The sequence below is a fragment of the Chenopodium album genome, chromosome 22, assembly GCF_948465745.1.
Source record: "Chenopodium album chromosome 22, dcCheAlbu1.1, whole genome shotgun sequence".
NCBI classification, from domain to species: domain Eukaryota; kingdom Viridiplantae; phylum Streptophyta; class Magnoliopsida; order Caryophyllales; family Amaranthaceae; genus Chenopodium; species Chenopodium album.
This window is the reverse complement of record NC_137855.1, coordinates 35,244,995-35,261,478: the sequence shown is the minus strand read 5'-3', so window position 1 is coordinate 35,261,478 and position 16,484 is coordinate 35,244,995. Positions and strand designations below refer to the sequence as shown.

General features: G+C 35.2%; 2 protein-coding genes across 2 annotated transcripts in view; both read left to right on the top strand.

The window, feature by feature from the left end:
* Positions 1-1,290: 1,290 nt before the first annotated feature.
* LOC145604275 (uncharacterized) lies at positions 1,291-3,575 on the top strand. The gene is made up of 4 exons (XM_081660203.1): positions 1,291-1,473; positions 1,612-1,815; positions 2,553-2,904; positions 2,977-3,575. Exons 1-4 carry the CDS (start codon positions 1,291-1,293, stop codon positions 3,573-3,575), a joined length of 1,338 nt encoding a protein of 445 aa, XP_081516329.1.
* Positions 3,576-7,821: 4,246 nt separating this feature from the next.
* The window catches only part of LOC145605206 (uncharacterized), a 31,364-nt gene continuing 22,701 nt past the window's right edge, over positions 7,822-16,484 (top strand). The window contains exons 1-3 of the mRNA XM_081661244.1: positions 7,822-8,199; positions 8,312-8,574; positions 11,483-11,711. Of these exons, the coding sequence (XP_081517370.1) occupies positions 7,851-8,199; positions 8,312-8,574; positions 11,483-11,710 (840 nt within the window). The 5' untranslated portion in view covers positions 7,822-7,850 and the 3' untranslated portion in view covers position 11,711. The remainder of the gene's footprint in view (positions 8,200-8,311; positions 8,575-11,482; positions 11,712-16,484) is intronic.

The following is a 16,484-nucleotide window of genomic DNA, read 5'->3' as shown; positions in this document are numbered from 1 at the left end:
AATTCTCTTGGACTCCGGTTGATGTCGTAGCTCCCCAACACCAAGTACAACAATCACCACCTACAAAAAGCGAACGACCACCCAAACACTTAGTCTCTACCCACTTCGATTCAACCGTATCCAATTCCCAAACTTTGACTTCACTGATTCGAGTATCCCACCCTTTGCGTTTAAAAACACCCACACAATATATAAGACTACATGATTCAACCAAGTAGTGCTTATCATGATAACTACCAATGATCGCAAATTGGATCCTTTAACCCTTGCAAGGGCTTTATGGCGAGAGAGTAGGATCCGGAGCCATCATCTGCTATCGCGGTTTCCATACTCACCATATATTGAAATACACCACCATAGTCAATTGGATCTCTTATACCAGCCATGCCGTACATAATTCCATTTAATGTCGCGACTAATCTTATTTCTGCATTTTTACCATCAAGTTGTATCCTCTGACTCACCCAACTAGTACAATTTATACTCGGACTACAAGAAAATACTCTGCTTTTAAAAAACAAAAACAGAACACAACCCTTTGGATTATTCGAAGTGATCACACAACAACTTAACAACTCTTCGTCTTCATTAATTGGTAATTCCGGAAGAAGAAAATATTCCAAATTGATTATATTTTTCATAGAGAATAAATTCTCCTTGGAAAAATCGCGTAAGATTAACCATTCTTGACAAAAAGCTTGTATATATTTGCCTCGCAATTCAGGAATACTTTTGATGTACAACTCGTTAGAAAAAATGTTGCAAAACGTCTGAATTTGTTTGCTTCTTTCACTTCCATGGGTATACACAAGCCAAGGTACTTCCCCAATAGGTGGAGCCCTTAATTTATCCGCGGCCTCTTTCATTGATCGATCGACCAATACTTTGAATTTATCAATTAACCTAAAATAAATAAATAAATAAAATAAAAATTAAACGTCTATCAGTCTATGTATATTAAGGTTTCTTTCAAACACATATGATATATATCATCGACAAGTAAAATTTAGCAAAATTATTAGGAAAAGATATAGTAGTATCTTTACAAAATCTTATTGTTAGGCAAGATATATTTGTTAGCCATATTTTCTAGCTTATCTTAGGAAAGGATAATTAGTTTCCTAGTATGATTATATTTGCTAAATCTCTTCCTTGTGGCTCAAAGAGAGTAATTGTATAAATATTTGAGGTCTTGGAATAATAAAATCAAGTGATTGAGTTTCAATCTTATCATGGTATCGGAGCTAAGGTTGCTTCAATATTTTTTTTTTTTTTAAACCTTCTACCGCCATGCCTGGCGATGACAATACACCCCCACCACCCCATCGTGTGAATGGTAGGTGGATCATCGACACCGGTTGCTCCCATCATGTAACCGGTGATATTTTTTGTTTATTGGAGGTCCATGATGTTCCTTCGTGCAATGTAGGACTCCGGGATGGCCAAAGTGTAGTTGCCATGAAAGAAGGGGTCGTAAAATTAACGGACAAAATTACTCTTTATAATGTCCTTTTTGTTCCAAAATTAAACTGTAACTTGATTTCGGTTTCACAATTGTGCTCTACTACTAATTGTGAAGTCATAACTAACTCTGCAATTTGTACTATACAGGACCAACGCACGAGGGAGGTGATTGGAACGGGTGATCTAAAGGATGGACTATATTATCTTCGGGAGGAGGCATCAATAGCGGCTATATCCGTTGAAGACACTTTGAAGCTATGGCATAGGCGTTTGGGTTATCCTTCCGAAAAAGTTGTAAAACTCCTTCCTTTTCTTAGTAGTTCTAGTGGGTATTTAAATAAAGATTGTGAAGTGTGTCATCGTTCTAAACACACTAGAGACAAATTTCCCTTAAGTGAAAATAAAGCTTCCCGTATTTTTGAGATAATACATTGTGATTTATGGGGACCATATGCCGAACCCTCTTCTTGTGGTGCTCATTATTTTTTAACTTTGGTAGATGATTACTCTCGTGCAGTTTGTATTTATTTATTGATTGATAAAACGGAAGTTTTTAGAGTATTCATGTTGTTTATTGCTATGATTGATAGGCAATTCTCACATAAAATAAAGATTCTACGCAGTGATAATGGTACCGAGTTTTTTTGTTTGAAAAATTATTTCCTTGCCCAGGGTATTTTATTTCAAACCTCTTGTGTAGGAACCCCACAAAAAAATGGGAGGGTAGAGAGAAAACATCAACACATTCTTAATGTTGCTCGTGCTCTTCGTTTCCAGGGGGGTTACCAATTTATTTTTGGGGGGAGTGTGCTTTAGCTGCGGCCCATGTTATTAATCGTACCCCTTCGGTCCTTCTAAACAATAAAACACCCTATGAAATGTTGTTTGGCTCCCCACCTCTTTTTAGTGAACTACGTGTGTTTGGGTCGTTGTGCTTTGCTCATAATCAACGAGCAAAGGGCGATAAATTTGCAAGTCGTAGTCGTAAATGCATCTTTGTTGGGTACCCCTTTGGGAAGAAGGGATGATATTTATTTGATCTTGATAAAAAGGAATTTTTTGTGTCTAGAGATGTTCGTTTTTTTTAGGATGTTTACCCTTATTTGGATGCCGAAAGCACAAATATAGATGTTACTACTGATGGTATGAATGCAACTATTAATTTGGGTGATAATCCGGATTATTTTTATCCGATTGATGAGGGTGACGATGGGCAGCCACTGCTGCCGCCACCTGTGGTTGTGCCGCCACCGCCAAACCCTACTACGGCAGCAGGTAGGGAGGAGGAGCTTGGGGATACCACGGCACCCGATCTAATGGGGCGTGGGCATCGTATTAAAATTCCTTCGACAAGATTCAAGGGGTTTGTTACTCATACTAATGTGGCTCGAAATAGTCCATCAAAAGATCCTCCTAATCCAATCGTTCCACCTCCCTCAGGTATGCCGTATCCTATAGCACATTATGTAAGTTGTGATAAGTTTTCTGCAAAACACCGAAATTTTGTTGCAGCAATAACAGGTGGAAAGGAGCCGCGATCATTTAAAGAGGCAATGCAAGACAGTGGTTGGAAGCAAGCAATGAAGGAAGAAATGCGTGCCCTTGAAGATAATGGCACATGGACCTTGGAGAAATTACCTCCCGGGAAGAAGGCACTTGGAAGTCAATGGTTGTACAAAATTAAATACAACTCTGATGGGAGCATTGAAAGATTAAAGGCGAGATTAGTTGTCTTTGGTAATCATCAAACCGAAGGCATAGATTATGATGAGACGTTTGCTCCAGTTGTCAAGATGACCACAGCTCGTGCTATTCCTATATTTTGTGATAGTCAAGCGGCAATTCATATAGCTCAAAACCCGGTGTTTCATGAACGAACAAAACACATTGAAGTTGATTGTCATTTTGTTCGAGATGCAATTCAAGAAGGTTTAATTACTCCAATTCATGTTCATACAAATGAGCAACTTGCGGACATTTTTACCAAGGCCTTGGGTAAACAACAATTTGATTATCTCCTTAACAAGTTGGGCATCTTTGATTCAAGTGCTCCAACTTGGGGGGGTATTAGGAAAAGATATAGTAGTATCTTTACAAAATCTTATTATTAGGCAAGATATATTTGTTAGCCATATTTTCTAGCTTATCTTAGGAAAGGATAATTAGTTTCCTAGTATGATTATATTTGCTAAATCTCTTCCTTGTGGCTCAAGGAGAGTAATTGTATAAATATTTGAGGTCTTGGAATAATAAAATCAAGTGATTGAGTTTCAATCTTATCAAAAATTAATTAAAAATCGAAAATGCAAATTTAGAACCAAAATAAAGGGTGAAAGATTATACCAAGTAATATCTTAAGCAGTCGAATTTGGTCAGAGAACCTTCAATTTGTACGTCTAAACGATGTATTGTTAATTTGTTTACAATAAAACAATTTAACTACAAATAATGTGTATATCTATATATAAGATATAACTCGTATATAGTACGGAGTACAATTTACAAATAATGTGTATCTTTTATTTCCATATTTCCTTATCTATCAATGTGATAAAACCTTCCACATATATATATTTCCTAATTGCTTACCACCTGATAAACTCTGTGCGGTAGCACTTTTTCTTTAGTATTTTTTAAATTAAAATTTTATATATTTATATGGTTTTTTTTTTTTTTTTTTTTTTTTTTTTTTGAATATCATATGGTTTAATTTTTTATTTTAAAATAACTTGTGAATTTTCTATTTTCCTTATATATTTAGATAAAAATTATCATATTAAAAGTAAATAATTTATATTTAATTTTTCTCAAAAAAAAAAAAAATCTATTTTTAATCACTTTAACCTCTAAAATATCATTAGCTAGTTCTCTTATGTGTAGTTTTTTTTTTTGAGGAGGTTCTCTTATGTGTAGTTGAATTATTTGATTGTAAAAGAATTAACAAATTCTAATGGCGCTCTTCCGTGGCGCTTTTAAACATTATAATCTTACGTTTCGTGTTAAAAAATTATATGTGACGTTTTTTTTTTTATATCATACTTCTACTTCACTATTAAAAAAAAAAAACTTCTACTTGACCTTTTAAAATCTTGGTAAAAATTAAACTTAAATTATCATACTTCCTCCGTTACATATTACTCGCAACAAAGGAATATTTTATATCTCACAAATAATACCCCTTTGTTGCGAGTAATTCGTAACGGAGGAAGTATTTACTAATTTTCTATTATTAAAAAAAATTGAACATCAACACGTTTTGTATGCGGCTAATTTAGCGATATCATGTGGTCGGACAAATTAACCTTATAAAACCGAGCGAATAACCTCTGTAATACTAACCGAATAACCCCTAATACTGACTAAATAACCCTTATAATATTGATTGACCAACTCTTATAGCACTAATTAAAAGTTTAAAAAAAGCAGGTTTACAATAAGTTATTGAATGGCGGTGGTTACCAATTACACGCGTGAAATTCAAAATTTGTTACCACTCTCATGTTTTCTCTCTCCTTCTTTTTTTTTCATGTTTCTCTTTCCTCTGCTCTTCTTTTTCTCTCTCCTCTTCTTTACCCCTCTTTCTAGTTTCTATCTCCTTGGTTGTCAACTCTCGTTTTCTTTCCTCTTGCTTTTTTTGTTGGTTCTTCAATTTCACTCTTGTTTTTCTATCTAATCTTGGTTTTCAACTTAATTTTGTAATTTCTTTTGTTAATTCTTCTTTTACATCCAATTTTGAGGTATGTATGTTCATCTATTTTTTTTGTGTTTTTGGTTATTTTAAGGTTTGTTCATGTAATGATTTTAGTTTTCGAATATGATGCGAATGTTCAGCTTTCAAAGAAGGAGACAATTGCTCCTCCTACTACTAGTTTAAACGAAAAAATTAAAACCCCGTATTTGACATGAATTCGATCTTAATGTTCCGTGAGAAGTAGAAAAGAAAAAGAAAGGGAAAAGGGAGAAGAAGAAATGAAAAAGAAAGGGGAAAGGGAGAAGAAGAAGGGGCGAAGAAGAAGAAGGGGCGAAGAAGAAGAAGGGCAGAAGAAGAAGGGATGGGAGGAGGGAGAAGGAGAAACCGAAGGAGAACAGGAAGAGGGAGAAGGAGAACAGGAAGAGGGGAGGAGAGAGAAAGAGAGGAGTGAGAAATGAAGGGGTAAGGGAGGGGAACGGCTTACTTTAAATTAGGGTTTTGATTTTTTTTTTTTTTTTTAATCAAAATTCCGTCGAAAACCCATTATTCCGTCGTAAATTTACCAACGGAATTAAATTCCGTCGAAAACTAATTACTTTCCGACGGAATTATCCGTCGGAAATTTCCTACGGAATAAAATCTGTCGGAATTTAATTCCGTCGGAAAATTTCCGACGGATTTCCGACGGAAATTCCAAATTCGTCGGAAATTTCCTACGGAAATTAAATCCGTCGAAAATTTTGTATTTTCCGACGGATTTTCGTGTCCGTCGGAACCGTTCCGTCGTAATTTGACTGTTTTCTAGTAGTGTTTTAAATATATTTAAATACCTTTGCCCGACCGTTTTATAACCCAAAAACGGTCGCAAATTTACGACCGCTTTAAAAACAGTCGCAATATTGCGACCGTGTAAAAATCGGTCGCAAATATCATATTTTACGACCGTTTCCATGACGATCGTAGAAAAATGGTCGCAAATCGGCCGAATTTTAGTAGTGGAGAAACTATGTCTGAGAGGAGATTTTGAAGAATCTAGGTGAGAGAATGAGATATGGGGAAGAAGAATCGAAGAATGGTGGTGAGAATTAGAGTTAGGAAGAAGAATTTGAAGATCTAGGGTTAGGGTTCATCGTGTTCAAGTGAGATGAGGGAGTGAAGTTTCCAGATGATGAATGAGGATGATTTGAGTGGTGGGAAAATGAAAGGGTTGGGTGGTTTGGGGATAAGATTTAGGAGAGAATCGTTAGGTTTAGATAAGTTAGATTAGTGAATTTAACATTTTAGTTAGGTTAATGAATTTCATTAAAAAAAATATAAGGGTAAATATGTCATTTCACAATTCACATGCTATTTTATAGCCTAAAATAGAAATTTGTACAAAGTTGCAATTAATATGATATTGCCCTAATGACAAAAGTTGCAATTAAAACGAAACGGAGGATGTATTAAAATAGAGTATGTTGTTTAAAAAAAATAAAAATAAAATAGAGTATGTTTACATGATCCGTACACACTTGTACACACGTGTCACTAATTCATGCAATTGATGATGTCATCTTATACTTACACTTGAACTATTTTTAATTTTCTAAAGTGCACTTTTAGATTTTTCAATATCCTTTTTATTTGTATAAATAATTAAATCATAGTTGTAGCCACTTTTTTGCTTTATTTATTAATGCTTTGTTTTATAATTACTATTAGTATGATAAAATGACTTATTATGTATAAGATTGTGAATATTTTTTGTGTCACATGTGCATTTGTATGGGTAGCTAATCTAGTATAACAAGAAAATGTTATGAATTTTTTTTACTCCACTTCTTGAAAATATAATAGACAAATATCTTTTAAAAAATTATGAGGAAAATAATTAAAGACATTTGTTTCCGAAACCCTAATCCTCCAAAATTTTCCGAAACCCTATTTGCCGCTCGTGTTCGCTTTCCCTCACTACCACCTCTCTCAGTCACTCAAAGGTAAGAATTCTCATTTTTTGCTTCTCTGATGAAATTGATGTTCTGTAATGTTCGAATTGGTGACATTGATGTTTTGTTTGTTCGGATTTGATGACATTGATTTCCTTTTCATTATATATTTTTTGATTGTTAGACTTGAGGAATATGACAATCGGTGTTTTTATCTCTAATGATGATTAATATGATGCTTTGCTTTGGATTATTATGATATTCGGTTTGGATTCCCTTTATGCTTGTGATCCCCCTCCACTTTTCACAATTTCACCCACTAAAATCAGAACTACTGTAGAAAAATTCCTGCTTTGCTTTTCTGTCCTTTTGGTTTTATCTCTGTCTCGATACGTATTGAGATGGTTATTAATTGCTTCATCTTACTGAGCTGCTGATAATTTCGTTTCACTTTCTGGGTTTTACTGTAATTTTACATTATTTCTTGCTCTTCTGGAATGGCACTTAGGGCTTTTTGGCACTCTGAAATGACAATGCTTAATTTGGGTCGGAAAGCAACGAAGCGGCTGCTTGCGTCTAGAATAAATTTCAGCAACAGCTCAGCAAAACAACCCATTCCCTACTCCTATGACCGTCTTCCCAGGGTGATGACTTCAGACATGATTGATGCGAAGAAACGACAATCGCTGCTGGATAAAATTCACTCAGAGGTGGAATTTGATGATTCAGACAACGCAATTGTTCCTCCTAAAGTGATTGATCGCATAATGAGCAATGATCTCAATGTGTTGAAGGGTTTGTTGAATGATATCAGGAGGTTGAACCGGGGTGTTAGAAGGCGTAAGGATGATGTGAAGTTGAATCTTGAGGAGTTGAATGCGGAGGATGTTAAAGTAGTTCGTATTGCTCGTCGTGTAATTCATATGTACAACCAGCACAATCACAGGAACCTTGAATTACAGAGGGTGGCTCATGTGCTGCCTGATCCCCATCCCCTGTACAGCAATATGTTGGTCGAAGCTCGTGACCCACTTGCTCATGGTGCGCGCATCAAAGTCCAAGCCTCATGTTCCATCCCCTTGAATGAGATCTGCAACTTTTACGCTCCCAAACCAGGTTAAAATATCTTTCTTTTCTTTTTCATAAATTAAAACAAACTTAATCGTCACCATCCAGATTTTGGATTATAGAATTTTTATTTTTATTTTTATCTGGTTATATGTGGCAGTCCCGTTTATGAAGGTGAACTGCAAAGATAAAAAGGAGGGTAAAAGGAGAAGGGACCTCAAGGATGTGTCTAAAACTGACTGTGAGGCCCTCCTCTTTGCCAATCTCAAGAATTGTCCTATAATGGACAAACGGTTGGGTCTTAACAAAGACATCATCAAACGCAACTCTTGGACTCGTGGCAAGGTTGTTAGGCTTGTCAATGATGATGCTGCCATACTTGCGAAATTTGCTGTCCAGGAGCAGAATAATTTTGGAAATCAGGTCTTCTTTTTCTATCTACCTATTTTAGCTTCTATATTCTGCATTGATTAATTAATAGCACCCACCCCACTATCCTCAAGTCAAGTTCCAATTTTTCTGTTCTGAAGATATGCCATCGACATTATGATCAGTAACTACAAAGCATTTGGTTAATTCTAGATCACTAGAACAAGATATTAGTAGGTGCATTTAGAGGAATTTGTCATTTTATATGAAATAATTATACCATGGTTAGATGCTCGAGCGATGTTAGAAGAAAAGTGATTTGGTGAGCAAGAGTGAAACTGGACGTTGTAAGTATGTTGATTTGCTATTTCATCTCACTTTTGGTTTTTCGCCTTTTTCATGGAGTAGATTTGAGAAAAATTAGTTTGTGGGAGTGGTCAAACTGTGAAAGATGAATAACATCTTGAAGCTAGGTTTAGTTCGTCTAATGACAACATCTGAATTTTTTCGATCCGATGTTATGTGAACTTATTGTAGTTGTTTTTTTTAATCTTAATCTGAATTTTTTTAAATAAGCATTAGAGTGCTTAAATAAGTTAAACTGAAGTATTGAACATGACTCGTGCGTTTGACAATTGAGTTAGTAGAGGTTTCAGTGTTTTGGGTAAATAAAATGGGTATGTGTTTACAATATTTAATGGAAAAATGGGAAAGTAATTGTGTAACGGTTGCTCTTCCCATTGAATCAAAAGCATCACCCCGAACATTCCACATTTTGGTCTTCTCATCCTCATATTGGTGGGAAGCTTTTTGTGGATAAACACTAAGGATTGTTGCCACTAAAGTTAGCCCACCAACTTTTAGGGTCTGCACAGTTTCTCTTTAAAAGAAAAGTTGGGTCTTCAAATGGACCTGTCGTGAGGGAGAATTGTGCATACTCTTCGTAGGCTTTATCTTGATCATCCTCATTTCGAGAACACACTTCATTCTTTCATGAAAGTTTTAGGCATCTCTATGGGGAGCAACTCTAGAAGGATCCTCACGAAACTATCATTACTATAATATCGCTATAAAGATTCAAACGTAAATAAGCGTTAATTTTTATTAAAAAAAACTTATCAATTCTTAACAAAAGAAGCTCAAAAATAGAAAAAAGAAAAATTAATAAAAAAAATGAATACCTTTGATTTAATGCGTGGGCTAGAAACAGGAGTATAGCTCTTTGTCAAACGAGCTATTAACTCACACTAAGGAGTTGTGAAGGGTTTGCACTGGGGTTTTTTCAGGTTTAAAAAACAAACCCCTTATTGCAAGTGGATTGGGATATGGTTTGAAAGTTGAGAGGGGTATGAAATTAGTAAGTGGTGTGTATAGGTGAGGTGGTATTTTGGTGGGGTTATGAGATAAAAAAGAAAGGTAAAAGGTAAATGTATATGTGTATTGGGTTTGGGTCCCACATCTAAACTTTTAAAAAGTTTAAACTATTATTGATGAAAGGTTTTTTGGGTAAGGGGTTTGTAGAAAGAAATGTGGCAAATAGACAAACCCCTAAAGGGTTTGAACTTTGAACCATTGTGAATGCTCCTAAGATGTTATACACCATATCATAAAAATTGCAACTTGGATTTACTTTTTGCAATTTCTTCCTCTAATTTCTCCGTAGAAGAAATGTCAAATGCTCTCAAAACTGGGTTAGAGTTCACATCAACTTTTTTTATTTTTGGAGGAATCATGTTGAGACTGAGATATCAAAGGAATTTCTTTAGGTTGCAAATCTTTCTTTCTTCTTTCAAACTCTTCTTCAATTCTAGTCTTTTCAATCTTATCTTGTTTATTAACTTTTTTTGCAAATAACTATTCCTTGACCTCTAATTTGAAATAAATGAGCTTTCACCCTAGTATAATTTTCACTCCTAATTTTACCACAAAAATTCCACTTAAAATTCCAAGTGCCTGGTATTTCACCTTTTTTTTTTAGTCCATTTTAGTAACATAAGGAAGAAACATATGCTCACCCACTAGCACTCCCACTAGGAGCATTTAGAGTAGAACCATAAAAATGATGGAAGTTATATTATTCATTTTTACTATCAAGTGCCAACAAAAAAATAAAAAAAATCTATGTATTAAATACCAGTGTTTGAATTAGGTGCCTTTTAGGGTCCGTTTACTTTAGCCGAAAACAACTGAATTGAATGGAACTGAACTGAAATGAATTGTTTATGAGAGAAGGAAATTAGGTTAGGAACTGAACTAAACTGAACTAAAAATAATGAGGCGCACCAAAGCGCGCCTATGGCACATCTGTTTTTTTCACAAACATTTTTCAGATATTTTTTCATTTTTCTTTAGTGTGGCCCAGTGAGGCGCACAAAGCCTCTATTGCATTGGTGTGCCTTGAGCCTCTTTATATATTGTTAAACACTCCATTGAACTTATTGACAATTCAAATTATTTATTACATTTTTCTACTTACTATCTTGTACATATAAATTCTAAAATAATTCATTAAATTAGCTATAAAAAATACAATTATATAGACATATTAACAAAATAAATAAGAATTTTACGATATAAATAAAATAAATCAGTAATTTGAAACAATTTAATGTAATCACCGCCCTCCCCGTGCAACGTTGTATTTTACTACACTTGAAAGTTAAAGGGCTAAATTGTAGGTTAAAATTAGGGTTTCATTTTGCCACATTTGTGCTTCATGGTGATGGGGGTCATGATAAGGTCATATGTAAGTTGTTTTTGCGTTATTCATGATATTTCACTAGACTTTAGATTGCGTAGCCTGTAAGATGACAAATATCTTTTAAAGAGTTTGTGCAAATTGGCAAATACATAAACTTTTGCGTGCTTGTTTCATATTAGCTCGACTTCTACTTTGTTTCTATGTGATATATTGATTGGGACAGTTGAGTTTTAATAATAAAAAACTGATTGATGATTCTAGCGAGTACGCCTTCGATTTGTGTGGTTCGTTGGAGGAGCTTGGGAGGAGTCGATTTCTAAGAATGTTATCCTTTATCATATTCTACTGGTAGCATCAGAGGGTGGGGTTGAGAAAAAATTCTACGCTGCAATCACGAGGAATGTCGGGAAAAGTTACCGTGGTCAGCCTTACCAATGCATCGAGTGGGTTCTTGCTTCTTCTAGAAAGACCATGCCTTTACCGTGTTGAGGTAAGGTCATGTTCATTAAAAATTATTTTTCATGGATTTACCTCGCTTTGTTTGGTGTTTTAGGATGAAGAACTGAACTTAAATGTATTGCATGTCTAATGTTATAGTTCGATTTCATGCTCTACTTTTGTTTCGAACAATTAACTTAATGATGCACTAAAAAATGATCTATTTGGCTTCTTATATTACGGACTTTTTTTCAATGATCTTACTTTTTTGATTTGGACCCTAACCTTATGTTATAACTTTTGTTTTAATGATTATTATTGACTTATAATTGTTAGTAATTTTTCTGAAAGGATTTGTCAAGTGACAGGTGCCCTATATGTTGTGTGGGCTTAATTTTGAATATTTCTTTTCCATTTTTTACGAGAAATAATTGTTTGTTAACATTGTGTATTTCAGTGCTTACTTGTTTCTTCGTATCGTGTAGCAGATGTTTAGAAAGTTTGACAAAACTGTTACGTCTTATAAGATTTACCGTTTGAGAGCTTGATCAAGCGTTTTTAAATAAATTACAGGATAAACATAGTACTCCGTAGTTAATTAAGTTTCGTAGAACTCTTGATTTATAGTTCTTTGATTGTTTTCTTCTTGAGATATTTAATATTGCTGTTAATCGTGTTTGGGAAAAAAAAAAAAGGAGATTGAATCTGATTAAAGTGATTATAAAAGTGAAGGGTCATTTAAAATTTCAGGATAGAGTTCTCTTTTAAGAAGTGTAAAAAATGGGATTTTAGACCAGAGTCTGAATTGCTTATCAAACGAACAAGTTTGTATACTTGGTGAGAGACAGTTAGACATTGAAGGGGGTTATCTAGTACGGAGTACTTAGTACTTAGATGGACAGTGGGGTACCATATCAGGAACCTAAATGCAGAAAGTACTATTGTGTCAATATCAATCAAATCGTTTGAATTGGGGTCTTTGTTTGACTTTGTCTTCCCTGGGAAGTTAGGTGTCCACCAGGGTTAGTGGCAGTATTCGTTCATTGTGCCCGTACACGTTAAGAAGTATGCTAACGCATCTCTATTGTATGTCTGCACAGCTTACGGGTGTGGTTTACCTAATATTGATTTGTGATTTATTAGTTGGTATCTCAATTTTTACTCTTCCAATCATAAAGGGTTTTAACTCTGATAATTGATGTATGAAATATCATGAGCTATATTACTAGAATTTTTATGCACTTTATGCGTGCGAGGTTTTAACTTTGTGGATGACTTCCCGGAATAATCACTTTTGGTTCATGTTAGCCGACCCTACTTATGGAAATAAGACTTTGATTGATTGATTGATTGATTGATGCGTACAAGGCCTCTTGTGGAGTGAAATTGAAACTATCTATTTATTGTGTTACCCTGTTTTTTCAATGTAAATTGTAAGTATTTGTTCCCATGTTTGGAAGTGCAACTTTTAGTTAACATTGTTAGATTTTTTTTTGGAAAAAAGAAATAAAAATTGTTGAAAGGGTGAAGTGGTAATTTCATCATTAACTACCTAGTTTGAAGGATTTAGTTGGACTATTTTGCCCTTACTGATTATCTTGTTCCATTTTGTAAGGGAAGGTAAAGGAGGGGGAGTTAGCTCAAGTGGTGAGTACTTCCCCCCCATGCCCATGAGGTCATGGGTTCGATCCTTACCCCCCACCCCCCACCATGCTTGATTTCTAAGATAGAACAAGTGTAGGGACCACTCGTGTACCTTTCCGTTTAAAAAAAATAAAATTTGTAAGGGAAGGTTATTTTGTTAATTTTGAGAGACACCAACCCTTTTCCTTATTTAATAGGGACCAGGAGGGTTTTATTATACTTGAGTTGGTAAAGTTACATATGGTAATGAAAATCTATGTATGAGCTCTGACTCTTGAGAAGAAGTAACTAATCATTGTCCAGTTGTGAGTTGTCTTTAGCCGTTCTTGTCTCATTGCCCAGGTGAGCAGTTGTCTTCTTGCATGATCTAATCATGCCTTCTTACTTCTAAGCAGGTTGTGTTCATCTCTCAATTCAGGTTGAAGTTGTCCTTTCGTGCAGTGCAACTCACGAGCAACAACTTTATGGAGCTTTATTACTAGCCAGCTAGGAGGTGTAGATTTTTTATGGTATCGAAGGTAATATTTATAGCTACAAATAGTTTTTAAGATATGGTATCTAATGTGATTTGTAAGATATGTCACCATCTTCAACTGATCTAGACTATATGGGTCACAAACCTCGCTATGGTAATATTTAGAGCTGCAAATATTTTGCTATTTCGAATGCTGTATTTAGGTTTCGTACTTTGACTAAAGTTGGCGTTAAGCACTAAGGTATCTTTGACCTATATATGAATTCATCCACTGAAATTCTTGTATGATTTTCCATTACAATGTTAATGTGTTTGCTGTCTCCTTCATGCCATTGAGTTTCAAAATCCTTTTATTCGATAGTGTCAAATGGGCAAATTGTATAATACAACCAGATTTAAATTTTTTTCCATTTTCAAAAAAAAAAAAAAAATTATTTGTTTGCAATATTTTTTCATTTGTAATGCTGTACCATGCACGTTATCAAGAGGTGATCAAATGGGCGGGCCGGGTGGCTTGTACACAAACAGTTGTGCCTAAATTAGCTCATAAAGTGCGGGCCATTACAGGTTTGGGCTTTGAACTAAAAATGCAAATTTTTTATTGCCCAAATCCTCACTTTTTTGGGCGGGTTTGAACTGGGCTGGCGGGCCAGGCTGTTAATGATCACCGTCATTGCTCATATTCAACTACATGTATTCATTTGCTTGTAAGGTTGGGGGATGTGCTTCGTGAGCTGTGAAAATAGTATAGTGCACCCGGGTGCATCATGCACATAGTGCACCCGGAAAGAACATTAGACATTTTTAAAGAACATGGGTAAAAAAAGAATATGCTAGTGTTTGAAAAAGAACATACCTGTGTTTGACAAAAGAACATGTTTGTGTATGACAAGAACATGACATTACAAAGAACATAAAATCTTTACAAAAAGAACATGTTATTTTTCATGGTTACTCGGGTGGTTGAACATGTTTGAAAAAGAACATAATATTTGACAAAAAAGAACATGTTATTTTTCATGGTTACTCGGATCGTTGAACGTGTTTGAAAAAGAACATAATATTTGACAAAAAAGAACATGTTTGCATTTGACAAAGATAAAGGTGATCATTGAGCGGGCTGGGCAAGGTTAAAAAATCAGCTCACTTCTCGGGTTGGGACAAGTTTGGGCCGAAATTTTTGTGTCCAAACCCGCCCAAAATGGTCCGGCCGTACGGGCTTTTGGGGTCGAGTAAAAAAAAATCAACTAAAATGCATAAAAACGCGTTCCCAAACCCGCCAAAAAGTTTAAATTTAGGGCCGGGTCCGACCCGATTTGGGAGGCGAAAAAATTCTGCCCAAAACTCGTCCAAAATTGGGCCGGGCCGGTCTAACTTTGGTCACCTCTAGCCAAAGAACATAAAGTCTTTACAAAAAGAACATGATAACACATTAAAGAACATGTTCTTTTTCCTGGTTACTCGGTTTTTTTTTTTTTTTTTTTTTTTTTTTTTTTTTTTTTAAAACATTAAAGAGCATATTGTATAAGTAAAGAACATATATTTCTAACTCAAAGAACATAATAATCAAACTTAAAGAACATATTATGCTCGCGTTCTTTATAAATATCTATAATGTTCTTTTTTTCCCATGTTCTTTTAAATATACCTAATGTTCTTTCCGGGTGCATCAACCACACATTACGTGAGATGGTGTAGTGGTCAGGCATGGGGTGTAACTAGAGCTGTCAAAAGCTGACCCGACCCGAAATACCGACTCAAACTTGATTATTAACCAACTTGTTTGAACTTGGAAAAATGGTGACCCAAACCTGATCTAACCCGACTTGAAACCAACCCTAGACCCGAGTTAACCCGAGTATTTGAGACTCGAACCCGACATGAACCGACCTGGAGGTGACCCGACCTGAATATAACCCGTAAATTATTGACTTGAACTGAACCCGACCTGAACCGAAATTGACCCAAACCCATTTTAACCTGTCAAAACTCGAATTTAACCAGACTTGTTACTAACCCGACCTGAATTTAACCCGACCTGTTATTAAACCGACCCAAATTTAACTCGACCTGATACTAACCCGACCCGAATTTTACCCGACCTATTACTAACCCGACCTGAAATTTAACCCGATCTGTTACTAACTTGACTCGAAATCAACACGACTTGTTATTGATCCAAACCAAATTCAACCCGAATTGTTCTTGGCCCATTTCAAACTCTACCTAACCTGTTATTGGCCTGACCCGATTTCAAATCACCTTAAATTCAATTTACCACCTTATTAATATTGATCAAAGTATAGTTATATAGTTACGTTGTCACTTATTATGTATATCTTATCTAAACTTATTTGGTCTAATTAGCTCGAATTTAAACTTATCTGAAATTAATTCTCTTACAATAGATGAAGAAATTGATAATGCTTAAACGTGAACGTCATTATATGAACTGTAAACAAACCGACCCAAAAAATGTACCCGAACGCGATATGAACCGACCTAAAATCAACCCGAAACCCAAATTAACCCAATATTTGAGACCCGAACCCGAACATGACCCGACTTGGAAATGACCCGAACTGATTGTAACCCACAAATTATTGACTTGAATCGAACTCGACTTGAACCTGAGAATGACTCAACCTGATTATAACCCGCAAATTATTGACTTGAACCGAACCCGACTCAAACTCGAGAATGACT